General features: G+C 53.0%; 2 protein-coding genes and 1 non-coding gene across 3 annotated transcripts in view; 1 reads left to right on the top strand and 2 right to left on the bottom strand.

Moving 5' to 3' along the window:
• Window positions 1–19,366, bottom strand: part of RYR2 (ryanodine receptor 2) — a 198,038-nt gene extending 178,672 nt beyond the window's left edge. The window contains exons 1-2 of the mRNA XM_054713161.1: window positions 19,319–19,366; window positions 8,676–8,795 (exon numbers count right to left, since the gene is read on the bottom strand). Coding sequence (XP_054569136.1) covers window positions 8,676–8,795; window positions 19,319–19,366 — 168 coding nt within the window. The remainder of the gene's footprint in view (window positions 1–8,675; window positions 8,796–19,318) is intronic.
• On the top strand, window positions 382–488 carry LOC114234541 (U6 spliceosomal RNA). The gene has a single exon (XR_003620758.2). It is a non-coding gene; the product is annotated as a U6 spliceosomal RNA (small nuclear RNA).
• Window positions 19,367–26,740: 7,374 nt separating the features above from the next.
• MTR (5-methyltetrahydrofolate-homocysteine methyltransferase) overlaps window positions 26,741–27,650 on the bottom strand; it is a 44,292-nt gene continuing 43,382 nt past the window's right edge. The window contains exon 33 of the mRNA XM_054713013.1: window positions 26,741–27,465. Within this exon, the coding sequence (XP_054568988.1) occupies window positions 27,379–27,465 (87 nt within the window). The 3' untranslated portion in view covers window positions 26,741–27,378. The remainder of the gene's footprint in view (window positions 27,466–27,650) is intronic.

Below are 27,650 nucleotides of genomic sequence, written 5' to 3'. Positions count from 1 at the left end.
TAGAGAAAGGCAGTTACTTTTGCAGGGAGAAGGGGGATGCATAAAAATGCAGGAGGCTTCACGAAGGAGGCTCACTGGACAGCTGCTGAAAGCATCAATAGGCTTCCTTCAGATGAAGATTGTGCAAGAATGTTCCAGAAAGAGAGAAAACAGAGCAGATTCAAAGGCATTAGTCTTGCAGTAAAGTCAATGGGCTGGACTGTCCATATCCCCAGGGAAGTGTACTCATGGGTAAATGTATAAATTAGTAAGCAAGGACAACAATTTCACTTCTTGACCAAACTCCAGCCAGGTGCCTCTGAGCCCTCTTCTCCACTTTTTACAAACTGAACACAAATGATTTTGTCCATCCTCGCCCCCTCGCATTAAAACACTTGAACAGTGCTCGCTTCGGCAGCACATACACTAAAATTGGAACAATACAGAGAAGATTAGCATGGCCCCTGCGCAAGGATGACATGAAAATTTGTGAAGCGTTCCATATTTTAAAAAGACTTGAACAAACACTAACATAGAGTTCCTGGCAGCCCAAGGTCACATCCCTAGGATGACCCCAGACCCAGACCCCTGCAAGTGCCGGTCTGAGAAAGTTCGAGGCTGCCCAGAGAACTGAGCGTTTGTTCAGCCAACACCTGATGACAGGCCCGATTACCCTTTCTGAAACCATTTTCTAAAGAGGCCTTACAATTGTGAACCCTTTTCTGTCCCTTCGAGATGCACCTGTACTTCTGACAATGCGTTGTCTTTCTCAAGAACCTGAAATCCATCCTTTGAAATGTCCTCAGGAGGGTGGGGCCTCTGTCCCCCAGTCTCCTAGGAGGAGAAATCCTGCCTCTGTAACTGCCAGTTGGCCAACACAGCTGGCCTAGTCACATTTACAGGGACCAACCCTCGGAAATTCTTCACCTCCCTGACTCTACGGGGTCCCCTGGTCACCTTCTCCCTATGCCCTCACTCTCCCTTTAGAACTCCCAGTCACCTGTGTACAAATCCAATGGAGATCCGGTCCATCGGGACTCTCTGCCCTGTTGCAAGAGTAGATTATGGGTTAAAATCTGTCCTGACCACTTTAGCCAGTGTCCAGTTTTGTCTTTGCTAGTAATAAAACACGAAACAATGCCATCCACTGTTCTAAAGCTTTCAGTAGCTCTTCTCTCTTTCAAATGTACCTGCTGGTTCCCAGACATGTGAAGGCCGGCCCTGCCCCCATCAGGACACCTGGGAATTCCCAGTCATGGACAAATGCTTCTCCAGGTCCTTTGCCCTCATCCTCTTTATGAAATCCTTCCTTCCACATTTTTCTATATTATTCTACTCATTTATTCTCACTCATTCATACACAAAACACATTCATTAACTTACTAATGACCATGTGTCGAGGAATCCCACTCAAATGCCCCGCCTCCACGTCCATCAAACTTCACTAACAGCTCCTGCCATCTAACCACAGGCAGACCTACTGTGTTTGCTCTCCCTTCTCCTTTAAGAATATAACCTTTTCCATGTGTTGTTCCGGGAACACACAACCTACCATCTGGCCCACTGCCTGTTTCTGTACAGCCCACGAGCTAGAAGTGGCTGTTACATCGTTTAATGGCAGAAAAAAATCACAAGAATAATAAATAAAATTTTATGACATAAAATCATAAATTCTAATTTCAGCGTCCATAAATACAGTTTTGGGGAACACAGACATCCTCACGGGTCTGCACCATGCCTGGCTGTTTTCATGTCAATGTCAACTCAGAGTTGAGTAGTTGTAACAAAAAGCCTCTGACCCAGGAAGTCCAAAGCATTGACTATTTGGCTCTTTACAGGAAAAGTGTGCCCACGTGTGTGGACCATGCTGTGCTGCATCCGGGTTCCTCAGCTCAGGAAGCAGGACTGTTCAGTGCTCACAGGCACCACTTAGCTCAGTCCGGGCATCGTAGCTTCTCCCTCCCCTACGCTGGTCTGCTCTCTATCATCACAGTAAATAGTCCAGAATCAAAGTGACAATCCCCACCTGCCCTTCCGCCAACGCCCTTATCTCTGCATGTGCCTTCAGTACTTATTTGTGAGGACTACATTTCCCAGAATGCAACGGGATGTCACCAGCGTCCTGCCTGCTGGGAGCCTGAGTGGGGAAGCACAAGGATTCTGCTGTTCACTTTGCTTTCACAACCAACAGCCCCTGGGCCAGAGGAAGAGAGGGGACATGGATTTACGCGTTTACCAATCTTTCCACAATGTTTGAGGTAAACCTGGCAAGTTCCTGGTCTTTCTCCCACTGGTTCTATCTTATAACCAGTGGGCGTGTCTCCCAGACTTGAGTCTGAGATTTCAGTGCTTTAAATTTTTATTTTATGTCGAGACATAATGGGAAATCACAAGCTCATCTTTCATGACAGAGAATTCTTGTAAATCTTTAAAATATTCCAAGAATGGGTCTTTAGCTCACACGACAATGTACGGAAGCTGAATCATTCCACTATTCCATAAAATGCTTCCTACTTTGGTGTCTTCAATTTGTCATCACCCTTTCTGGACTGAGTAGCAGCTAGTGCATGTTTCACAGAATTATTTCCATACAACGTATAAATTATAATTTAACAAACAGTTCCATCCTGGCCAATATAATAATCTGTCCAAGGGTGTTAGGCATTTTCTTGTAAGTCTTGTGTTTAATCACTTATTCCTCACAGACTGGACACATTCATTCATCATTAGAATGTTTCTTTCTGCCACACGTGCCACTCACTTCGTTCTCCTCTTAAAGTATCCACAAAGAAATAACTACATTAACTAAAGCACAAGGACTTTAAGAAACAAAAATGGCTACTCATATGTATGTGTTTTTCTCCATCACACTGGTCTTTATTTTTCTTCCCCAATGCCCCCCAAAAATTCTTAGAAAGTCAAAGTGAACAGAACAAAAACCTTAATATTTAGTTTTCATATAATTATGCTTTATTACTTCAATTAATTTTTAGGGGAAACATATTGAGAAACAAGTATCTGTTGTTTAAAATGTTTCGTAAAACAGAGATTAAAAATGGCGGCGGAGGATGCTGCACAGACACACTACCAGGACCAAACTGGAATTACAACTAAAATACAGAAAACTTTCTGCATAATCAGCAGAAGACTCGCTGGAGAGAACCTTGATATCCCAGGATAGAAAGTGGAGACCGCATAGAGACTGGTCAAAGCCCCAAAAGGAGAGGCAAGTTGGGGTCCATTTCCTGGGGCTCCTACTCCAATGACTACAGACTGTTGGCCTACGCCAGTGGTCGGCAAACTCATTAGTCAACGGAGCCAAATATCCACAGTACAACGATTGAAATTTCTTTGGAGAGCCACATTTTTTAAATTTAAACTTCTTCTAACGCCACTTCTTCAAAATAGACTCGCCCAGGCCGTGGCATTTTGTGGAAGGGCCACACTCAAGGGGCCCAAGAGCCGCATGTGGCTCGCGAGCCGCCGTTTGCCGACCACTGGCCTACGCCAACAGGACCGTGCTCTCCCAGTTCTGGGGGCCGGAATCTGAAATCAGGGTGTCCAGGGCTGTGCTCCCTCGGAGGGCTCCAGGGGAGGGTCCTTCCTGTCTCTTCAGCTTCTGGGGGCTCCGACGGCACCCCTTCCATTTCAGCCTCCATCTTCACTGGGCCTGTCCTGGCCTGACACAGTGTTCTGGGACACGGGGGCTCACATGCCCACTCCTGAGTGTTCACCTGGCCCCACCCCTTGTCCACGTGACTCTCCAGTGCTCACGTGACTCTCCAGTGCTCACGTGACTCTCCAGTGCTCACGTGGCCCCACCCCCTTCTTTACAATTTATAATGGCGGAATCTCAGAGGGTGGGAGGTCACCAACCACAGATCATGTATGCACATATGTACGGCCCGTGGGGTCAGACAGCGGGCAGTGAGGACCTGGTGGGGGGCAAGGGGCAGGGGGGGTAAGTAGGGGGGCGGGCTAGAGGAGGGTCAATGGGGATAAAAGAGGCCATCTCGAATATTTTCAACAATTATTTTAAAAAGTAAAAATGTCAAGTCATTTTTTGGTGAAAGGGGAGAGCGAGAGGGGGAGAGCGTGATGACCGGGGTGCGCGCGGGCTGGAGGCGCCCCCGAAAGTGCGCCCCAGCTCACGGGGCCTCTCTGGGAGCCCCCACCCCACCCCCTGCCCCCACACTGTCTCCCCCTCGTCCTACACCCGTTCCCACGGCGACGGACCACGGAGCCACCCGGACCACCACCACCGCACCATCCGAGTCCTGGGGCGGGCGCTGCCAGCACTGGTCTGGCTCCGAACGTTCTAGACGCTCCCGGGGTCGGGAACCCCCCCCCCCCCCGCCGCCGCCGCGAGGGCCACGCGGGAGGGAGAAAGGAGACGCGGGGGGCGGGGGCTCGGCCGTGTCCGGGTGACACGCCTTCTCGTGGGTCGCCCGGCGCCTCAGGAACCTGGAGCCTAAGAGGTCTCAATGCCCGGCGGCCTCCGTTTTCCAATCTGTCAAAAGGCCCCGCGCCCCCTCCTCCTCCCCGCAGGCCCGCGCCCCCTCCTCCTCCCCGCAGGCCCGTGCCCCCCTCCTCCTCCCCGCAGGCCCGTGCCCCCCTCCTCCTCCCCGCAGGCCCGCGCTCCCGTCCGAAGGGTCCGGGTGCGAGGAGAGGGGGAGCCGGCGCCACGCGCGTCCGAGGGTGAGGGAGGCCGACGGGAAGGGGATGGGGACGCCGCCTCACCTGCGAGGTAGAAGGCGGCGAGCACGGCGTCTCCTCCAAGTCCACCTCCCGGAACAGCAGGTGCTGAGCTGGGCGCTCCCTCCAGGCGCTGGGCCGCGGGACAGGCTTCCCCCGGCCCTGCCGACGGGACAGCGGGCGCTGAGGGGACTCCCGCCTCCGCGGTGAGTGGCAGGTGCAGCTCCTTGGAATCCTCTTTATCCCGCCTCCGCGGTGAGTGGCAGGTGCCGCTCCTTAGAATCCTCTTTATCCCGCCTCCGCGGTGAGTGGCAGGTGCAGCTCCTTGGGACCCTCCTTGGTCCCGCCTCCGCGGTGAGTGGCAGGTGCAGCTCCTTGGGAGCCTCCTTGGTCCCGCCTCCGCGGTGAGTGGCAGGTGCAGCTCCTCGGGACCCTCCTTGGTCCCGCCTCCGCGCGGTGAGTGGCAGTTGCAGCTCTTTGGGACCCTCTTTGGTCCCGCCTCCGCGGTGAGTGGCAGGTGCAGCTCCTTGGGACCCTCTTTGGTCCCGCCTCCGCGTTGAGTGGCAGGTGCAGCTCTTTGGGACCCTCTTTGGTCCCGCCTCCGCGGTGAGTGGCAGGTGCAGCTCCTTGGGACCCTCCTTGGTCCCGCCTCCGCGGTGAGTGGCAGGTGCAGCTCCTTGGAATCCTCTTTGGTCCCGCCTCCGCGGTGAGTGGCAGGTGCAGCTCCTTGGGACCCTCCTTGGTCCCGCCTCCGCGGTGAGTGGCAGGTGCAGCTCTTTGGGACCCTCTTTGGTCCCGCCTCCGCGGTGAGTGGCAGGTGCAGCTCTTTGAGACCCTCCTTGGTCCCACCTTCACATTGAGTGGCAGGCGACTGTGCCTCCAGAGGCAGGAGGTGACCAGCGCTTTTTCGGCAGGAAGCAAGACTATTTTTGTTTGTTTGTTTGTTTGTTTGTTTACAATTTTAAAATATATATTTTTTTATTGATTTCAGGGAGGAAGGGAGAGGGAGAGCGAGGTAGAAACATCAATCAGGGATCCGCTGCCTCCTGCACGCCCCCACTGGGGATTGAGACTGCAACCTGGACATGTGCCCTGACCAGGATTCGTTCATAGGTCGTTCATAGGTCGTTCATAGGTCGACACTCAACCTCTGAGCCACGCCAGGGGAAGCACGCCTATTTTAAAAGCGATTCTTCTATCATCCAGCATTTATCTTATACTGACATTTTTATTATTCAAAAATTCTCCCTTGAATAAGAAGAGCAGTTCATCTGGAATATCACAACTCATATGCATCATTAATATCCTAATGCATTCTTTATGGTGGTGAATAATACCCTGAAATGAGAAGTCACTGAAGATAAAATATTGCCCTATCATGTTCCATTACGGGAGGAAACACTTTTAATTAAAGCAATGCCATCGAAACTGGGGGAAACGAGAAGAACTTGGGAGGTTTTTCTATCGCGAGGCTCACCTTCCTGTTTGGAAAGCCTGGTAAAATCAAGTCTTGTTTTATGCACACGGTTGACAGGAACCAGTCTTAGAAATGCAGAATCATTGAAGTGTTGTGAACAAATCTTAGAGACCCTCTTACTTGCTCTGTCCTGTGCCCACGAATAGTAAGACCAGAAAGCTATTTTGGTAGCATTCAGTTCATTAAACAAGAATCCTTTTGTTTTCAATGAATTTTCTTTTTTGAGGGAACACTTTATGACTATTGACAAATGATTTGCCTATCACTGGTCCCCTCTCTAACTGAATGTAAACTTGAGTTTGTGTGTGCGCGCCAAGTTTCACTCCATATATCTGTATGTTTCAATATAACTTCTAATTTGTCTACATATGTGAAGGCTACTGATACAATGATAACCAGCTATGTTGTGGATTTCTCTCAGAAATCCATCTTTTGCCCTAAGATCATGTATTCATTTATACTATGTCCAAGAAATTCTTCAATTTTGTTTGATATTTCTCATTTGACCCAAAATTTATTCAATAGTGTGCTTTTTAATTTTCAGGTAGAAGGAACTTTTGTGTCTTTTTAGCCTTTTTTTAATCATTAATTTCTAGGTTTACTCCATTATGGTCAGGTTTGTATTACTGCTACTCTTTGGAATTTACTGAGATTTTCTCTTTGGTTTAAAATGTGGTCAAATATGGTCCACATTATTTAATGTTGTATAAGAAGCCTTGAAAATGTATACCTTCTTTCAGATTTAAACAGAGGTCAACCTCATTGACCTTTTACATTAAGGAGTTTTCACTTATTTTTTCCAGTTAATAAGTATCAGAAACAAAAATATAAAGCCATCCATATAAAGGGTAGACAGCAAATACCTGTAAGGACGAATTATGAATAACTAGTTGAAACCATCCGATTTAATGTTTACATTTCCTGCAGGAAAATCTACGCTGGAATCAGGAGCCATGCTCTTTGGGGCCAAGATCAGGCGGAATAAATATCCCAGGAGCGTGCGCCAGTCTTCTGAAGAAGTCCTTGATTAAAAAATTCTCTAGCTTCTGATATTTCTGGGATCCTGTCCAGGAGCCCACACATAATCTACAGTGGCTGACTGCTCACGGCCAACAATCATTGTTCTCCCCACCTTTGTACCAGAGGCAGGGGAGGCCAGAATGAGGGAGAAAAGGGCCATCTCTGATATTCTACCAGTGGAAGCCAAGTCCAGATCTAGCTCCATGAAACACATCTGTATCCAGGCTTACGTGTTTTGTGTCATGTTGAACATCAAAACCATCTCAGGGCTGCCCAGTTCCAGCCAGTACAAAACATCAGAAACCACAGGGAAAGAGCGCGTTCCTTCCTACCTAGGGGCGCAAGAATCGCCTGCTTCTTCCTCTTTCCAGAATGTTCCAGGAGTTAGTACTGCTCACTGCTAGTGTCATCCCCATCTGCTCAAGGGTCTCCCCACCCTCTGTGGCAGGGAGCGCCCCCCCCCCACCTCATCACGCATGCCCTATCTCCATGCTTTTCCTGTGGCCCTTAGTTCTGACATCACATCACACATTTGCTGACTCGTCCGCTGGAAAATAAACATCACGGGAAGGACTTTCCCATTGTCGTGCACAATCGTATCTGAGCTATCCGTAAGGGGTAGGGGCTCAGTTAAGAACCTGCCCGATGGGTAGCGACACTGGTCATGCCCAATTCATGCCCAAACCACAGAAAACAGTAGCGTGCCCATAAATGGCCTCCATGCCCATAAATGACCTCCATGGCCACAAATGACCTCCATGCCCACAAATGACCTCCATGCCCACAAATGACCTCCATGCCCACAAATGACCTCCATGCCCACAAATGACCTCCACGCCCATAAATGACCTCCATGCCCACAAATGACCTCCATGCCCACAAATGACCTCCATGGCCATAAATGACCTCCACGCCCACAAATGACCTCCATGCCCATAAATGACCTCCATGCCCACAAATGACCTCCATGCCCATAAGTGACCTCCATGCCCATAAATGACCTCCATGCCCATAAATGACCTCCATGCCCATAAATGACCTCCATGCCCACAAATGACCTCCATGGCCACAAATGACCTCCATGCCCATAAATGACCTCCATGCCCACAAATGACCTCCATGCCCATAAATGACCTCCATGCCCACAAATGACCTCCACGCCCATAAATGACCTCCACGGCCATAAATGACCTCCACGCCCATAAATGACCTCCACGCCCACAAATGACCTCCATGCCCACAAATGCCACGCCCACAAATGACCTCCGCATCCATCAATGACCTCCACGGCCATAAATGACCTCCACGCCCATAAGTGACCTCCACGGCCATAAATGACCTCCATGCCCATAAATGACCTCCACGCCCATAAATGACCTCCATGCCCATAAATGACCTCCACGCCCATAAATGACCTCCATGCCCATAAATGACCTCCATGCCCATAACTGACCTCCACGCCCAGCAAACCCGGACTCTCGGTGGCCTCCCAGCATGACCTCACCTTGGCATTGGAGGTGGACTCCAGGAAACAGAGCCTGTTGCCAAACCCTTCGGCCGCCAGGCACAGTTTCTGCTGCTCCTTGTGTGCGGCCGCCGTGCACTGCAGCACCACCTCGTCGTCCTGTGGGACAGAGGGACAGAGGGACAGTCAGAGGTGGGACAGTCTGAACCGGACCTACAAGCATACACTTCAGTGCATTGCAAACACCAGGGTAAAATAACAACTGCCAGAAAACACACTGAATCCATTCATGGGGGGGCGTGGCCGGGGGGGTAGGGAGAGGGGGGAGTGAGGGCCCAACTGGCGGGGCTCAGTGCTTGAGCAACAACCTGTGAACCAGGAGGTCATGGTTTGATTCCCAGGTTGCAGGCTCGATCCCCAGTAGTGGGGCGTGCAGGAGGCAGCCGATCCATGATTCTCTCTGGTCATTGATGTTTCTCTCTCTCCCTCCCTCTCCTTTCCTCTCTGAAATCAATAAAAATATATAATTTTTAAAAAGACACCCTTTAATGGCTTCTCCTTGCACTAAGGAAAAAGACCCCAAAAATACTTTAGCCTGCAAGGCCCAGCCCTGAGTTGTCTGGTGCCAGCCCAACATTCCCCCCCCCAACCCCAATCAGCCTCCCCTCGGTCCCCTGCTCCCGCCGGACCTCTGCACCTGCCATTAGACCGGCTCCCCCTCTAGTTAAGACATACCCATCGTTCACATCCCCACGCTAGCATCCTTTCCAGAGCCTGCGTTTCCTGCAGGGCTAGCTCAGTGCCTCTATTTCGTGCTCCGCAGCCCACTCAATACATGATTCCGCATACACCACTTTATAATCGCTCACAAACCCGGGCTGCGAGCTGACAAATGGAGCTGCTTCTTAGAACTGGCCAGGGAAGACCCTATTTCATTCCCAATTAAAGCTGGTGTTGTAGGATCCCACCGAGAGATTCCATGGGGACATGCAGCCAGGAAACAGGGAATCCTGGGAGAAAGTTACTGATCTGGTCTATTACATTGATGATGCCTTCCCACAATCTAAGCAAATCCCACAAATTGTACGCCTCAGAAGTCAAGAAGTGCCCTGAGCGGCTGTGGCCATTGAAAAGTCCTTCGTGTCCTAGCCGGTTTGGCTCAGTGGATCGAGCGTCAGCCTACGGACTCAAGGGTCCCGGGTTCGATTCTGGTCAAGGGCATGTACCTTGGTTGCGGGCACATCCCCAGTAGGGAGTGTGCAGGAGGCAGCTGATCGATGTTTCTCTCTCATCGATGTTTCTAACTCTCTATCCCTCTCCCTTCCTCTCTGTAAAAAGTCAATTAAAAAAAATAAAAAATTAAATTTAAAAAAATCAATAAAATATATATTTTTAAAAAGTCCTTCGTGTCACACAGGTAGGTAACCTGGGCTCTTATTATGCCTGTCTATATGATGGGCTCTCGTTATGCCAGTCTCTAACCTGGGCTCTCATTATGCCAGTCTATACATTATCTATATGATGTTTTCTTGAGGCGAGTATACAGTCATCAAAATGTCCGTCCAGGTTTAGAGTTTCCATAACTGGTCGACCCTCAGTTATGTCCTGATTATGTTCCCCCAGTTCCAACCCCAAAGTCCACCATGTGCCCATACATAACCTCCTCTGGTGACAGCCCACAGGTCAGACTAAACGCTGGAAACCAGATGTCCAATGAGCACAGATGCTTTAGTTAACGCCTGAGGCAGTCACATCGCCATCCAACTTAGACCACTGCACACAGAAAATGCTCCACAAATATACGTGGAGTTGAATCTCCTTTGCTCAACGCTCCTGTATTCTGCCCGGCTGGCGTGACTCAGTGGTTGAATGTCAACCTAGGAACCAGGAGGTCACGGTTCCATTCCCGGTCAGGACACATGCCCAGGTTGCGGGCTTGATCCCCAGTGTGGGAGGCAGCCGGTCCATGATTCTCTCTCACCATTGATGTTTCTCTCTTCCTCTCTGAAACCAATAAAAATGTATTTTAAAAATGCCCCTGTGTTCTCCCTGTGCCCTTACAACCCTTTAGAGGAGGCATCTACTATTCGGGGGAGGGAGGGCAGCGTTCCAGGCGACTCTGCGCTGAGTAAATAAGACGTGATTTCTGGTGCCAAGCCGGCTACAGTAGGACACGTGGAGAACAGCCATCACACAACATCGACAGCTTCTTTCAAACACTCATTCGTCATTGAACAATGTTCACGGAGGACATGACCCGTGCGAGGAAATCTTAAATCTCCTCAGCACCCGAGATACATGGCTGAGTAAGTCCAAGGTCATGAACTCATGACTCGGCTCACATTCTGGCAGAAGAGAGACAATAAACAAACACACACTAAATCAGTAAAGTGTGTTCGATGTGAACTTCCAGGAAAACACTGGGGCCGTCCGAGGAGGCTCGGGAGAGCTGCTGGGGTACCGTACGGAGGCTGAAATTCTGAGCAGTCAGCCCCCGAGACCCGAAGCAGAGGAAGGGTGAGACACGTGCCTGCCCCCCCGCCCCCCCCCCCCCCCCCCCCGTCTGCAGGAGGAGGGACAGGGCACGCCCTGCACTGGAACCCAGGAGGTCGCCCTTGCAGCAGGAGCAGAGGAGCGTGGGAAGAATGTGACCAGCAGGTCAGAGGTCTTGTGGGGATGGGGCGGGGGGGAGGGGGGGGCACAGATCATGAGGGGCCTTGCGCCCAGTGCAAGACCTTGCCTTTCACTGAGGGAACGGGAAACAGGGAGTCACTGGGGCTTGTACTAACGCAGCCCACAAGCAGGATGGATGGACCTGGAGAGTATTATGCTAAGTGAAATAAGCCAGTCGAAGAAAGACAAATATCACATGATCTCTCTTACTTGTGGCATCTAATGAGCAGAATGAATTGGCCAACAAAATAAGACCCAAAAGAGGAAGGCGTGGGACAGACTGAATGCCTCGATGTGGGGTTGGGGGGATGAGAAGAAATAAACCAAAGAACTTATATACTTACTAGAGGCCCAGTGCACAAAATTCGTGCACTCAGTGGGTGGGAGAGGTCCCTCAGCCCAGCCCGCGCCCTCTCGCAGTGCAGTCCAGGAGCCCTTGGGAGATGTCTGACTGATGGCTGGTAGGAGCAGGCCTAAGCCAGCAGTCGGACATCCTTAGTGCTGCTGTGGAGGCGGGAGAGGCTCCTGCTACTGGCTGTGACCCCGCTTCTGGCGCACTGACCACCAGGGGGCAGCTCCTGTTGAGCATCTGTCTCCTGGTGGTCAGTGCGCATCATAGCAACCGGTTGTTCTGCCGTTCGGTCAATTTGCATATTAGCCTTTCATTATATAGGATAGGCATAGCCCATGGACATGGGCAATAGGGTCGTGAAGACCTGGGAGGGGGGGCGGCTGGGAGGATGGAGGTAAACGGGGGAAAGAGGGGAGATATCTGTAATGCTATCAACAATAAAAACTTTATTTAAAAAATGAAAATAAAGAATATGGCTGGTTAAAAACACACAAACAGGAGACCTCCTGGTTGACTGCTTTGCTCAGGGGCCACGATGCTGACTCCGACGGGGTGGTGGCCGTGGACATGAAGAGAAGCGATCAGATTCTGGGTCTATTTTGCGTTCCCTAGGGGCCTCCTGTGCTCCAGGAACTGTGGTAAGAGGTCAGACGTTTATCTGATGAATTCCATCATCACAGCTAACTTTATGAGCATATGGCCTCATAAAACATTATCTATATGATGTTTTCTTGTAGCGAGTATATAGTCATCAGAGCAGAGGAGTTGAGACAATTTATATATTAAAAAAAGAAAGAAAGAAAGAAAAAGAAGCCCTTGCCCTAGCTGGTTTGACTCAGTGGATAGAGAGTTGGCCTGCGGACCAAAGGGTCCTGGGTTCGATTCCCAGCAAGGGCACGTACCTTGGATGCAGGCTCCTCCCCAGCCCGGGCCCTGGTCGGTGTGCGTGCAGGAGGCAACCAATAGATGTGTTTCTCTCACATCGATGTTCTCTCTGTCTTTCCCTCTCTCTTCTCTCCCTAAAAATCAATGGAAAAATATCCTCGGGTGAGGATTAACAACAAAACAAAAAGCCCCCAATTTTACTCTTTTCTTTAAATATATCTATTTTTTATTTCAGAGAGAGAAAGGCAGAGGGAGAGAGATATAGAAATATCAACGATGAGAGAGAATCATTGATCGGCTGCCTCCTGCACGCCCCCTACTGGGGATCGAGCCTGCAACCAGAGCATGTGCCCTGACCGGGAATCGAACCCTCCTGGTTCATAGGTCAAGGCTCAACCACTGAGCCACACTGGTCTGGCTTACTCTTGCATGAAGTCTCTATTTATTCATTTAAAAAAACACAGGCAGTTCTCAATTTGCACATTAATACAGGGCCATAAAAATGACTGTACACGCCAAGCTGAGAACATTGTTACGGGGTACATACATGTGATTGACATTTGGCATGCTCTTAAACACAGGTACACATTATGTCATCTACACCCGTGAAGTACGGTGAGAGGTACCGTATCTGATGTCATAGGGGCAAAAGGCGATACATTTTTTTAAATATATTTTATTGATTTTTTTACAGAGAGGAAGAGAGAGGGATAGAGTTAGAAACATCGATGAGAGAGAAACATCGATCAGCTGCCTCTTGCACACGCCCTTCTTTCTTTTTTTTTTTTTAATATATTTTATTGATTTTTTACAGAGAGGAAGGGAGAGGGATGAGAGCTAGAAACATCGATGAGAGAGAAACATCGACCAGCTGCCTCCTGCACACCCCCTACGGGGGATGTGCCCGCAACCAAGGTACATGCCCTTGACCAGAATCGAACCTGGGACCCTTGAGTCCGCAGGCCGACGCTCTATCCACTGAGCCAGACCGGTTTCGGCGATACATTTTTAATTATGCATCTGATGCCTGGTAAGCACGTGGTCTGGCCGGTTTGGAGCGTATCCCATAACCCTCGTCATCTCAGAAGCGGTTTCCTTTAAGAGAGTGCTGTGGGCAGTGGCCGCGGGCACCGAGGAGACTCACGCATTCTTCGCTGTTGACTGCAGACATCAGAGGGAAGCTTTTACTTGTACATCCCTGATGTTAAGTGTGAAACCAACTGGGATTTGCACCCTTAAATAGAGTTAATGCCTAGATTTTGTTTTTAAAAAAACCACATACACACAGAGAGAAAAGTACAAGCTATCAACTGTGAATGCAGTCTAGTGCCAACTGCATAAAAATATAATGTGTATGGAAATTAAAATATCTCTGAAAATGTACATTGCGCCCTGACCGGTTTGGCTCAGTGGATAGAGCATCGGCCTGTGGACTCAAGGGTCCCAGCTTCGATTCCGGTCAAGGGCATGTACCTTGGTTGCGGGCACATCCCCAGTGGGGGGTGTGCAGGAGGCAGCTGATCGATGTTTCTCTCCCATCGATGTTTCTGACTCTCTATCCCTCTCTCTTCCTCTCTGTAAAAAATCAATAAAGTATATTTTAAACATAGTGGGAGAACCACAGGCAGTTACTATCCACTGAATCATTCTATTTCCTAAGATATTTCAACATGTGCCCCTGATCTGGCCCGTCAGGACATTGTTCTAATACATTCCAAGGCTGTCCATTTGCTAGATTTTACTTACAAATGCCTATACGAACCCTGCGATCTTTTTGAGTCGGTAGCCATGAAAAAGAAAACCCACTAGCACCGGGAATTCTCTCTCGTCCCGCCCGCCTCCAGCCCCAGCCCCAGCACCAGGCGACATCCAAGCAGGACATGCCCAGCCTGGCACCCGCAGAGCTCTCACTTTAATTGCTTCCCAAAAGGTCCCCGGCAGAAAATGAAATTATGCAAAACTCACCTAAAACCAAATGAAAACACTGTGTGCTCTCGAATTACGTAAAGGAGCCAGTAATTAAGTATCTGCAAAGCGACGGTGGGGGGTGGCTACGTGCCCAGTTAGCAAAGCCTGGCTCCATCCATCACCCCCCTCCTTCCCAGGACTCACCCTGTGGCTCTCTCCCATCCGAAGAAAAGAAAAGAACCAAGCTCTTTCTTTCTTTTTTAGATATATTTTTATTGATTTGAGAGAGGAAGGAAAAGAGAAAGAGAGAGAGAGAGAGAGAGAGAGAGAGAGAGAGAAACATCAATGATGAGAGAGAATCATTGATCGGCTGCCTCCTGCACACCCCCCACTGGGGATCGAGCCCACAACCCGGGCCTGTGCCCTGACCCAGAATCAAACCATGACCTCCTGGTTCATAGGTTGGCAGTCAACCACTGAGCCAGGCTGGCCGGGCCCCAAGAACTTTCTTTCAACCTTGCTTCCCGGAACCTCAAGCTTCCACCGCCTCCCTCTTGCTCCTCCTCACGGGTGGGGTGAAGTCTCCCTCGCCCTCGGATCCTCCTCTGCTTCCTGCCGCCCTCCTACCTCCTGTGTGCACTGCAGGCTGGCATCGGCCTCCCCCTCCTCTGGGGACCGTGTCAACGTCTCTCAGGCGTCTTCCTCTGAGCCTGCAGAGCGCCCCTCCCGCCCTGTATCCCAGACCACCATCTACGTTGCCAGCCCAGCTGGTGTGGCTCAGGGGTTGAACGTCAATCTATGAACCCGGAGGTCACGGTTCGATTCCCAGTCGATCTCCAGTAGGGGGCGCGCAGGAGGCAGCCAATCCATGATTCTCTCTCATCATTGATGTTTCTCTTTCTCTCTCTCCTCTCCCTTCCTCTCTGAAATCAATAAACATATATATATTTTAAAAAACATATTTAAAATTTTTTTTTCCAGGCCTAGCTAGCACACCAGTGGCATCCAAGTCTGTCTCCTCGGGCCCGTCCTCTCTCCCAAACGCTACACCCACATTTCCAGCTCCCGCCCGCATGCGCTCCCCAGGGCTGCCTAACAAAGCCCCACAGCCCAGGGGCTCCGACACCAGAGAAAGGCAGTCGTGTGGCTCTGGAGCCGGGTTCGAGGGGTCCGCAGGGGCAGTTGCTTCTGAGGCTGTGGAGGCAGCCGGCTCCGGCCTCCCGCCTGGATCCGGGGGCCTTTGGTGCCACAACGCCGTCTGCACACGGTTCTCTGCGGTCGTCACAGCCACCCTCCTCCCCCTGTGCCCGTCTGAATCCAAATTTCCCCTTTTTATCGGGACGCCCGTCCGACTGGATGGGGGCGTACCTTCAGAGCTTATTTGAACTTGATCGCCTCTTAGCAAGACCTCGCTCCAATAAGAGCCCATTCTGGGGTACTGAGGGTCCAGCATGCCCTCTCGGGGGGCGGCTGGGGGGACACAAGTCAGTCCGTGACATACTCCAACCCAGCGCGTCCAAAACCAGCCCCACCGCCTTCCCCCAAAGCCTCCCTGTGCGCGCGTTGCTTTGCGTCTCCTGAGCTCATCTCGGTCCTTTTCCTCCCCTTACATCTGATCACACACCCTTCCTCCACGGGCTCCTCCTCCCGCCCCTCTCCCCCCCCCCCCACCCCCGCCACAAAGCTTAGGAGCATCCCACCAGGTCCTCAGTCGCCGTCTGCTAACCCGCCTCAGCGCTCCAGCCTCCTCTGTCTCTTTTCATCCCGGTTTGTCTTCTAAACTGCTGCCACATTCATCTTCCTCGCAGACGGCTCTGACCCATTTCCCTCCCCGGAGTGGGGGCCAAAGAAAAAAAATCGCCTCGAAGGCCTTCTCACCTTATAAACCCTGGTCCCTGTGGCCTCAAGGCTCCCCACACCCCCGGGGTCACCACAGCCCGCACCCCACATCGTCTCTTTCCAGACACGGTCCCACCCCTCTCCTGCGGTCAGTCAGGGTCCTGCCAAGAAGAGACCGTCCTCTCACAGGGTCTCAGTGAGAGGCAGGGAGGGCCAGGGGTCCAACTGAGAGGGACACACACCCAGTGGCCAGCAGGGGGCACTGTGGCCAGGCTTCTATCTGGGGTGACAGGAGGACAGTGTCCCCAGGACCCAGCGGAACAGCACTGCCCTGGACACAGAGCGGGAAAGAAGCGTAGACAGTGTGTCAGGGATGGAAAGTGAAGGTGCAGCCCGCCCGGCGTGGCTCAGTGGCTGAGCATCCACCTATGAACCAGGAGGTCACGGTTCGATTCCCCGTCAGGGCACATGCCTGGGTTGGGGACTCCATCCCCAGTGTGGGGTGTGCAGGAGGCAGCCGATCGATCCATGATTTCCCTCATCATTGATGTTTCTCTCTCTCTCCCCCCCTCTCCCTTCCTCTCTGCAATCAATAAAAATATTTATTTTTTAAAACGATGCTCTAATCAGAATATAGGAAGTGTCTGTTCACAATTACTCTCTCTTAATGATTAACTGTTTGATTTTCTTTTTGTAAGCACCAGAGCTTCATTATAACCTATAACTGTTTTAACTAACGTACAGATTGTTGATACTCCCCGGAGATCCGGGAAGGAAGGAAGGAAGGAAGGAAGGAAGGAAGGAAGGAAGGAAGGAAGGAAGGACTAACTCACATGGATAAGGTTGCACGCAACAGAGAACTAAACGCCCCAGAGACAGAATGTACTATAAGAACTACATTCTCTCCCTTACTAGCTCCGTTAGCGTTTCAGAGCCATGAACACGCTCAGGGTAAGAGACTAAGGTGGGAGGGAGCAGGGGCAGGCAGAGGAGTGGGTCAAAAATCGGAGAATTCCCATATTCACCGTCTAAAATGTAGCGAAAAGGCGTGTTTCCTCTTAGATGTTCATGCTTACACCAAAAAAATCCCCCGGCTCCCCTGTGCTACCTCCTTCAAGGTCATTTATCATCAGCACAGCCACCCACGGTGCTTTATCAAAAGAACAAGCCCAGCCTGGGACGGCCAGACCTCCGCCGGGCACCCACTTATCGGAGGTGTCGCGGGCCTGACAGACAGCTGTCTGGGGACACAGCCTTCGCATGACTTTATATGTGCAGGACGCCGGCGGCCAGCGGGCGACCTCGCTGCCCATTAAGCATTCTGATAACACCGCCTCCCGGAGCCCGGCTTCTGTGCTAAGCCTGCAGGAGCCCTGGCCGGCGTGAAGCCTTCTGAGATATTCCAGCTCATTTTAACCCTGTGCATCCTGGGGAAAGGAATTTTAAAGCGACACAGAATGGTTACACTCGGGTGTTTCGCCGCCTGAACCAGAGATCTCGTGGTTTTTTGAGAAACATCTGCCCACGTGTCTTTAATATTTTTTAAAACCTTATAGACAGTTTTCCACTAAATAAAATAAACGGTATGACGAGTAGGCTTAAAATACTTCGCATAAGCAAGGTTTTAGGGGACAGGGTCTTCCCAGCAGGGTCTTGGGCCAGCAGCACATGGAATGTGCATGACAGCACATGCAATGTGCATGACCGTACATGCAATGTGCATGACAGCACATGGAATGCGCATGACAGCACATAACAGGCACATGGGACTGTGCATACAGGCAGCCATGAGGTCGAGTCGTTCGCCTTCTGGTGTGTTCCCTGGATTCCATCCTTCCCCAAACCCCTTTGCGCCCCCCAAAAAAAAATCAGAGGAGGAAAACACGGTCACGCACACCGTTCTCGGACAAATGGACAGTTTTCAGTGGCTTAGCTCCCAAATCCATCCAAACTATTTTCCCACCTAAAAGTTACCAGGAGGTTAACGTTTCCACATTTAAAATGTGTCCGTAACTGTCTGTGATTGTGGCGGTGACTGCAACCGCGAGTTGGCATCTTCATCGTCCCCTGTGGAGGGGAGAGGTGATCCTGGGAGGGGGGTGGGGGGGCCCTGAAGGGAAACATCCCCCAGGAGGAGGGTGGGCGGACGGAGCGGATGGGGGGGACAGGCTGCTCCCCTCGAACTGGGTTATTCTCCGCAAGGAGAGGGCGGCTCTTGTCCCCGTGGAGGCGGCAGCGCCTCGGCCCGCCCGGGGAGGCTCTGCAGCGAGCGGAGCGCGGAGCGGCGAGGACGCAGCGGCGCCAAGAAGAAGACACGGTCCCAGCGCGGAGCCGGCCTCCCCCGGCGGCCACGGCGCGGAAATTCCAGGCGGCCACCTGCCCGGCGCGCACACACGCACCCACACGCACCCACACGCACCCTCTACGCGGCGCCCGGCATCGCGGAGCAGCGTTTAGGGAACAGCACGTCCGCGATGCCCCCGCCTCCGCGCGCCCCGGGCTTCCCGGCCCTTCCACGTCCCGCAGGCGCCGCCGGCACCCGCGTTCACAGCCCCGCGGCCCATGCCGGGAGCGCCAAGGCCACGCAGCGACCCGCTCCCCTTTTAGACCCGGGACTGGGGGGGAACCTCGTCCCGCACCCCCTCCCGGCGGGGGCCGCAGCGCGCGCTGCGCCAAGAGGGCGAATTCTGGGTGCGCGCGGGCGCGGGGCCAGCCCGAAAGCCGAAGACCCAGCCCCGCGCCCTCCCGGCTGGCCCGTCCCCCGGCTGCCCGTTGGGTCCCAGTCCGCTGGCCGGTCCACCCAGACCGGCCTCCTGCTCCGCGATGCTGTCCTCGGTGCCAGGGACCAGCCCGTGCGCCCCCGCCCGCCTCGCTCCGTGCCCCGCGGTCCGCGCTCGCGGACACGCATCTTGTCTCCCCCCCGCCCCGCACGCACGCCTGCTCCGCGGGGGACCCCCCGCCCCGGCCCGCGCCCCCGCCCGGCTCCCCACCCCGTGCCCTTCCCGAGGGATCCGCGGGCGCTTACGGTCCGCAGGAACTGGATCTCGTCCTCGCCCTCGCCCGTATCGGCCATGGCTCCCGCCTGCCGGCCCCGCGCCCCTCGCGCTGCCCCCGCCGCTGCTCCTGCTGCCGCTGCGGCCGCCGCTGCCCAGAGCCGGGCGGAGGGGCCGGGCGCCGGGGGCCGGGAGCAGGCGGCCCTGCTGCACCGCGGAGGCGGAGGCGGAGGCGGAGGCGGTGGCGGCGGCGGCGGCGGGCGGGGCCTCCCTGCGCTGCGCGGAGAGGACGCGGGGACCCGCACCCGGCGCGCCCGCAGCGGCGAATGCTCGGCGGGTGCTTCAGCCCCAGGGTGCGCCTGGCCGGAGGCGGGTTGGCGCGCGGGGGCGGAGCGGGAGCCGCGGGAGGGCCGGCCCCTCGAGACTGGGGATCCGCAGCCGCTCCCCGCCGCCCGAGCCCGGGGCCAGCGCCGCGTACTGGCCGCGCCGGGTATCGGGCTGGGGCGCACGGGCCTGCGCGCGCCGCTCCAGCTGCGCCTGTGGGGCCCTTGGCCACGCACCCGCCCCTGGGCCCTCCAGCCCGGGCTCGGGCTCGGGTCCCAGCCCGGGACCTGCCACCGCACCGCAGGATGCCCGCGACAATCCTACCATCCGGTGGCGGAGCGGCTCCTCTCCAGGCTAAGGTTCCCCGCCACGGTCTGGGATTGCCTCTGCGCCCCATCCACGCGGGAATTCTTCTGCATCTAGTGTGGGGGGTCGCATGTGCTTTCACAGCTTAACCGTCCCACCTGCGTGGGGCCAGGCCTTCCACAAACCGCTCAGCAAATCCCTGGTGGCCGAGGAAGTGCAAACCTAATTCAACAAGCAATTGCCACGGAAGGTGGGATAATTAATACCTGTACCTGGGAGTCACCCGCCAGCTCTACACTCAGACATGGGAGCCCCTGGTCCTCACTGTACACAAAGTCAGCGATGTCTGAAGAAAGGGGAGCATTCCACCACAGATTTCAGCATGGAGCTCTCCGTCCTGCAAGCCATGGCCCCCAAAGTGCCAGATTTCAGAGAGGAAGGGAGAGAGAGAGAGAGAGAGAGAGAGACAGACAGAGAGAGAAACACTGATGATGAGAGAATCATTGATCAGCGGCTTCCTGCACACCCCCTACTGGGGATCCAGCCGCAGTCTGGTGAGCCCTGACCAGGAATCGAACCATGACCTCCTGGTTCATAGGTCCACGCTCAACCACTGAGCCACGCTGGCGGGGCCCAAAATGCCATTTAACAAAGGGCTGTGACCAGGACCAGGCAGCCTCTGAGATGGTTTGGACAAGAAAGCCTGTATTTCTTATTCCTAGTCTGCAATTGTTGCATTGAAGATACTTAAAACTAAGCATCCTCCGAGCAAAGGTGCCAATGTCAATCCGACCAAGATGCAGGCGCTGTCAAATGAAGGCACCCCATCCGCTCACGTACATAGCACATCCGGCAGCATCTCATCAGTGATTAAAATCTACCAGTCAGGCCCTAACCAGTTTGGCTCAGTGGATAGAGCATCGGCCTGCGGACTGAAGGGTCCCAGGTTTGATTCCCGTCAAGGGCATGTACCTTGGTTGCGGGCACATCCCCAGTAGGGGGTGTGCAGGAGGCAGCCGATCGATGTTTCTCTCTCATCGATGTTTCTAATTCTCTATCCCTCTACCTTCCTCTCTGTAAAAAATCAATAAAATATGTGTGGTTTTTTAAATCTACCAGTACATTCTAGGCTGTAAACTTTTCTAACCAGAGTTATATTATTTAATTCTTTCAACATAAGCGATATAATAATAAATGGCCTGGGCATTAAATGATTATCATATCATCCCCCATATACAGTCTCCGACAGCAAAATAGAGCAAGGGAAGTTTATAAAATATACCATTTATATGTACTTTAAGACACAGAAATACTATACTATGAGGTTTAGAGGATCGCTCATCTGTACTAAAAGTTAAAAACATGTTTGAGAATGATACATAACATTTATTTTTTTAATATATTTTATTGATTATTTTACAGAGAGGAAGGGAGAGGGATAGTTAGAAACATGGAAGAGAGAGAAACATCGATCAGCTGCCTCCTGCACACTCCCTACTGGAGATGTGCCCGCAACCAAGGTACATGCCCTTGACCGGAATCCAACCTGGGACCCTTGAGTCCGCAGGCTGACGCTCGATCCACTGAGCCAAACCGGTTAGGGCCATAACATTTATTTTTAAAAGTGTTGGCCACGCCCTGGCTGGGTGGCTCAGTGGGTTGGAGCATTGTCCCATATACCAAAGGGTTGCAGGTTCAATTCGTAGTCAGGGCACATGCCTAGATTACAGGTTCGATCCCCGGTCGGGTGTGTACGGGAAGCAACCGATGGATATTTCTCACATGCATATTTCTCTCTCTCACTCCTTTCCTCTCTCTCTAAATTCAATGAAAGCATATCCTCAGGTGAGGGTTTTTTTTTTTTTAAGCGTTCCCAAATTCAAGGCGTTTCCTGCGCGGGGTGTTCTGTTCAAGAACTCGGCGTGGTTGTCACAGGTGTTTTGTTGACTTGCAGCAGGAGGAGGGGACAGGATTGCTTCTGAAGCTCCGTCCCGGGAAGGAGGCCCAGCGTTCACTGCTGACACACACCGCGGAGCCTCGCCCTCACCCCCAGTCCTTCCTGCTGGTTCTGCACCCCTTTCCCAACGGAGCTGTCTGCCAGGGAGGGGAGTGCTTCCAGGTTGGGCTGATTTTCCCACGTTAGGGTTTTTTTGTTTGTTTGTTTAACATATTTTTATTGATTTCAGAGAGGAAAGAAGAGGGAGAGATAGAAACATCCATAATGAGAGACAATCATTGACTGGCTGCCTTCTGCACGCCCCCTATTGGGGATCAAGCCCGCAACCCAGGCACGTGCCCCTGACCGGAATCGAACCCGGGACCCTTCTGTCCGCAGGCTGACGCTCTATCCACTGAGCCACACCGGCTAGGCCGCCAGGGCCACACGTTAGGGTTTAAGTTAAAACTACAGGAATGTGCACCGACATTTTGTTCCTGGAGCACGTGGAGCAATATTTTTATGGTTCCTTTGGCAACCGCTGAGGCAGGAGCACAGGAGCAGAGGGGTCAGGGCAGTCTCGGGCTCGGGGGGCGAGGGGGTTCCCTCGCTGTGCGGGCTGGGGCCTAAGGGTTAGGGGCAGGGGCAGGGGCAGGAAGGCAGCTACTGCCCTGAACGGCCGGATCCCTGGCCTGAGTCATCCCCTGTGACTGGAGAATGTGGGCAGATATTCTCTCAGGAAACCAGGGCTTCGCGAAGGGGTGCAGGAATTAAGAACCGGTTCTAAAAAAGAAATGTTTACAGAGGGCGCGACGTCAGCATGTGAGCACTATTTGCAGACGGGACCTGCGCTGCCAAGTTCCCGGCCTCTCTCGGGCCATCAGGACTGGTTGCGCCAGGAGCACAGATTCTGGGACGGAGTCCGCGCCGGGCCCCACCGTCTCTTCCCTCTGTTTAGGGACGTGGCTCTACCAATGTTTCTCCGTCTCTACTGTGGACCCACTAGGTGCACAGCGTTGAGCCAGGCGCTTTGAAAAGTATTAAAAATAAATAGTCGGTTTGGCTCAGTGGTTAGAGCGTAGGCCCTCGGACGCAAGGATCACAGGTTCGATTCTCAGTCAAGGGCACGTACGGTCGGGGCACATGTGAGAGGTAACATATGTGTGTCTCTCTCCTCCCTCCCTTCCACTCTCTCTAGAAATCAATGGGGAAAATATCCTTGGGCGAGAATTGAAAGAAGGGAGGGAGGAAGGGAGGGAAGAGGAGGCCTGTTCAGGGCAAAGATAGAATGCCAATGAGACAAAGAAACTCCAGTACATTTTACTTCCTGAGTCTCAAAGAATAAGGTAGCTGTGGGAAGTAAAGGAAATCCAAGCCTGTTGGAAGCCGCCATGGAAGAGCTGAGGGTGTGAGTTGGCTTCCTGCGGACTTGGAGTTGAACCCCAGCTTTCCCTGCGCGCTACCCAGACCGACCGACCCTGCCTTCAGTAGGGAAACACGCACACTCAATCCCTGGCAGTGCCACCACTGCTGTCACTGGTAGGTTCTGCCTCGCCCACCTCATAACCTGGGACGGGGGCACAGGTGTGGTGGCCCGAGACCACCATGTGGTGCTGGCAGGGTCACTGGGAGCGGGGCCACCAGCAAGCCCTGGAAGCTAGCTCCTAAGGCCCCCCCTCCTGGCAAGCCACAGCACAGGGGTCACGGAGTCTTGGGGCCAGAGCGGGCAGCGACCTCGCTGTCAAGGTCAGGAACAGCCTGGACACTCAGTCCTCAGCGGGACCTGTTCAGTGGGGTGCCTGGCTCCCAGGCTTACTGGGTTCCTGCTGCACCGGATACCTCGTGGGAGGACAGACACTGTGGCCGAGGGGTCAGCCAACACCGGCCCATAGAGTGCCCCATTTTGGGAGAAAAGGTGGAGGGCCCCTGGAGGCCACTGGGTCCCCCTGGTGTCACCTGGGACCCCGCTCAGTATGTACGCTGAATCCCGTGGGAGGGGGACGGAGCCAGTCACACCTTCCTCCCTCGGTGGGCCAGGTGGGGACAGGAGCTGCACTGGGTCCAGGCCGGCGTGGGGAGTTGGGCAGAGGAAACGAGGGTGATAGACAACAGCCTGCTGGGAGCGCCCGCTGTCCTTGCCCCTGTCCTGTGACACAGCAAAACCCACCTGGGGAGAGACGTGGTCCGCCCTCCATACCACAGTCACCCAATTAAAATGACTTTCAAGATAGCGTTCTATTTATACCCCGAGGAGCTGTGTGTGGGGCCGTGAGAGCCAGCACACGCACAAACACCCCTCGTGCACGAAAACCAAAGGTGAGTTATAACAAAGCCAGACCAGACCCTCCCCTTTCAGAGGATCCCGTCTAGAAAGTGGACAGCGGTAGCATTGAAATGCTGATAAATCAGTCAGACAGAGAGAAAAATGTTTTCATTTGTCAGTCTCTTAAAAAAACACCAACTCTGAGCTCTGTGAGTATCTGAAGTGATTTTGAATATAAATAACCCCTTTTTGCAAGAGTGCTCCAACTGGTGAGAACAACTGTTGCCAGTGAGAAGAAAAATTACCGTCCAGAAACAGGAGACAAAACGATTCGGAAATGAGCAGGTTCCCAACCTGGGTGAGCTGTGCCGGCACCAGAGGCCGTTGTCAGGTGACCTGGGCGGGGCCCTTAGCTGGGCCACCAGTCACACGAGGGTGTGAGCGGTTTTCCCTCCGCTTTATAGGATTGCTGTGAGATTCTGTGAGAAGTCTTTAGGAATAACCCTACACGGACACATCGCTGCCCCATAGCGTGCGTTAGGGTTCACTCTCGGTCTTGTACTTGAGGCGCCATCTGAGGCTTTTTACTCTTCGGTGACTGTTTTCTATCCACCCGCCCCCCCCCTCTCCCCGCACCCCCCCCCCCCCCCCCCCCCCACCGCCCCGGCTGCAAGTTTCGGCCACACAGGGCCGTTCTGGCGAGTGTTCTGCTGGTGTGAGGCTGACCCCAGGTCAGACAACAGAGTTCGCGGGACCCACCCTCCTCCTCCTCCTGGGAAGTGAGGGCAATGATGGGTCACAGAGGCCACAGCCAGGAGGGGACAAGGCCACCCTGCAGAGGCACTGCCTCAGGGCACAGGGACAGGAAACTGTGCCCTCTGTCAGCTTTGCCAAAGCTCGTGAGCACAGGCCTGTCGGCAGGAGGGGGTGACAGACAATGCAAAGCAGGGTGACACCTGAGATAGGCCGGGCGCCCAACGCAACAGCTCTGTGCATCTCCATTCAACACGGCCGGGCCCGGTCCTCCCGCTGGTGACTCACTGGCCAGAAGACAACCGTGGGGAGAGGAGGACATCAGGGGTCACAGGTGCTTTCTCACTGCCTGCACTTTCCAGCTTTCTACTCTAAACCTCTGAGATCGAAGGCAAAGACCTAAGACGTCATTCTGACAGACTCTGATTTGTTTGGGTAAGTCTGAGCCTTTCGACGGCGACCACCACCGTGGGCCAGTGAAACCCAGGGAAGGCAAACGGCTGCAGGAGAGTGAGCATGTGGCGGCCAGATTTGCTCACAGCCTTTAAATTGCATGTCCAACTCTGATCTTGGAAGCTGAGGGCTTTCATGGATCCTGTTGTGTAAGCCCCAGCCCCCAGCCACCTGGACACAGGCGACTCCAGACATGACGACTGTGGTGTGTGTTTTCTTATCTCCTGGGTCTGGCGGTTGCCTGGTGCAGGTTTTAGAATCCTGGGGTCATGAAAGCATCCAAGGCACTTCAGGAGAGATGAGGCTGTGCAGCCATGTTTGCTGCTGGGATCCTACCACTGGCTCCTTGTATCGGCTGCTTAGCATCCCGCCTGCCGCCTCCCCACCCTGTCCCCTGTCCTCAGGTGCGGCCCAGGCCTCCGTGGCCTCGCCTGTGCTGCAGGGCAGCTGCTGTCTCAGAGAGGCTGCGTTCCTGTGAGTCACAAGCTGGTCGTGGCAGGTGGCGGGTGCCTGAATTTTCAGCTTGCCAAGTGCTTTGAAGATACAAAGCTAAAAATACACGTGTGTGGGTATGTGATTATTTTTTGCAATTCTGAACAGCAAGGCAAGTGACAAGGGAATGGATGCTGTTGCTGGTGCTGCAGCTTTGTCATCAGCAAACAGCACTCCGAGTGATGGGCTTGTGGCTCTCCTGACACGTGGCTAGAGCCTCTGCGTCTCCCTCCTTGTTCCCAGCACTACACGCCCTGCCCAGCTCTCCACTGGCCTTTTGCTAGGTTTCAGTACTGGGACCCGAGCAAGGAGTGCTGTGGTCAGGGAGTGATGGCTTAACTCAAATCACACGGGCCCTCCCATCTTCTCAAGGGGCAGGGAGAGAGGGGCTGGGCCTGTCTGAAGTGGCCTTGACATGAATATGGCCCTTTCCCACGGAGAGGAGGTAAATACAAGCAGAGGGTTTCTGCTTGGCTACGTCCTGGCGTGGGTCTCTTTTGGGTTCATCGTGATTGGGTCTCTGTGCTTCCTGAACTTGTGTGACTTTTTCTTTTACCAGGTTAGGTAAGTAGTGAACCTCACTACTTCAAAGAGGTTCTCTATACCTTGTTCACTTTCTTCTCCTTCTGGTATCCCCATGATGTGGACATTGTTATGTTTCATATTGTCCCAGAGTTCCCTTAAACTATCCTTGTTCTTTTTAATTCTTTTTTTCTATCTTGTCTTTCAAATGACTGATCATCCAGCCTACTTTCACTTCCTTCCAGTGTATTTTTTATATCAGATACGATAGTCTTCATTTCCGACTTGTTCTTATTCATGATTTCTATATCCTTTCTCATGCTGGTGTAGTTCCCACTACACACAGCTTCTGGAAAACAACTAAAAGAGATGTTAACTGCCCTAACAGCCCTCTCTCTTCCCACCTTTTCTTACCTTAGGGCTAAGAAACATGGAATCATGAGTGGACAAAATGCTTAGAGAGCATGACTGTATTTGACCACACGAATACCAACAGCTGGAGTCTTCCTGACAAGCCAGCAGTTACGGAGTGCCTTTGCCAAAAGAATGTATGCCATCCTTTAAATAAGCCTTTGGAAGATGAAAGAGCAGTTATCCTTTCTTCCCTGTCAGAGTCCACGGTGGCAGCCCCTGGGTTAAAACACCCCACCTCTCACAGTGCCATTTTGCCACAGGGTAATGTGCTCTATTCAACAGAGTCTCAGCCTTTTTTTCTGAGAGGAAAAAACAGTATCAAGTGCCCTCGTAGGTCCCGGGTAAAAATGAAAACAGCAGGCAGACTTGCTGTGAAATGCACAGGCTCCCATCTCCAGCTCATCCCCGAGCATACGCCCCCGATTGCTGCTGTCCGAGGGTCACACACAGCAGCTTGTTCCCAGGAATCAGGGGAGACGCTGCTCCTCTAGGGCTCACCACACGACGGAACACAAAGCCGCGCAGATGTTGCCCATGCGTGTGGGCTTGTGTGCTGCTGTTTCCTTAAGGGACTCCGGACTATACTCTCCTGAGGATCGTCAAGTATAGAAAAGGTAAAACACAGCCAGTCAGTCGGTGTCATATCCCAAAATGGGTCCAAGCCATTTCTCGACCTCGGCCACAGACATGTTCTTCCTCAGAGCATAATCCTCAACCTGCGAAAGGTAAAAAGCAGCTTCTTAGACCAAAATAATACGGCTTTTTTTATTATTATTAAATATATTTTATTGATATTTTACAGAGAGGAAGGGAGAGGGATAGAGAGTCAGAAACATCCATCAGCTGCCTCCTGCACACCCCACATTGGGGATGTGCCCGCAACCAAGGTACATGCCCTTGA

The sequence above is a fragment of the Eptesicus fuscus genome, chromosome 24 (genome assembly GCF_027574615.1).
Source record: "Eptesicus fuscus isolate TK198812 chromosome 24, DD_ASM_mEF_20220401, whole genome shotgun sequence".
Lineage (NCBI taxonomy): Eukaryota > Metazoa > Chordata > Mammalia > Chiroptera > Vespertilionidae > Eptesicus > Eptesicus fuscus.
The sequence above is the reverse complement of the archived record's forward strand: the minus strand, read 5'-3'. Positions and strand labels throughout refer to the sequence as shown.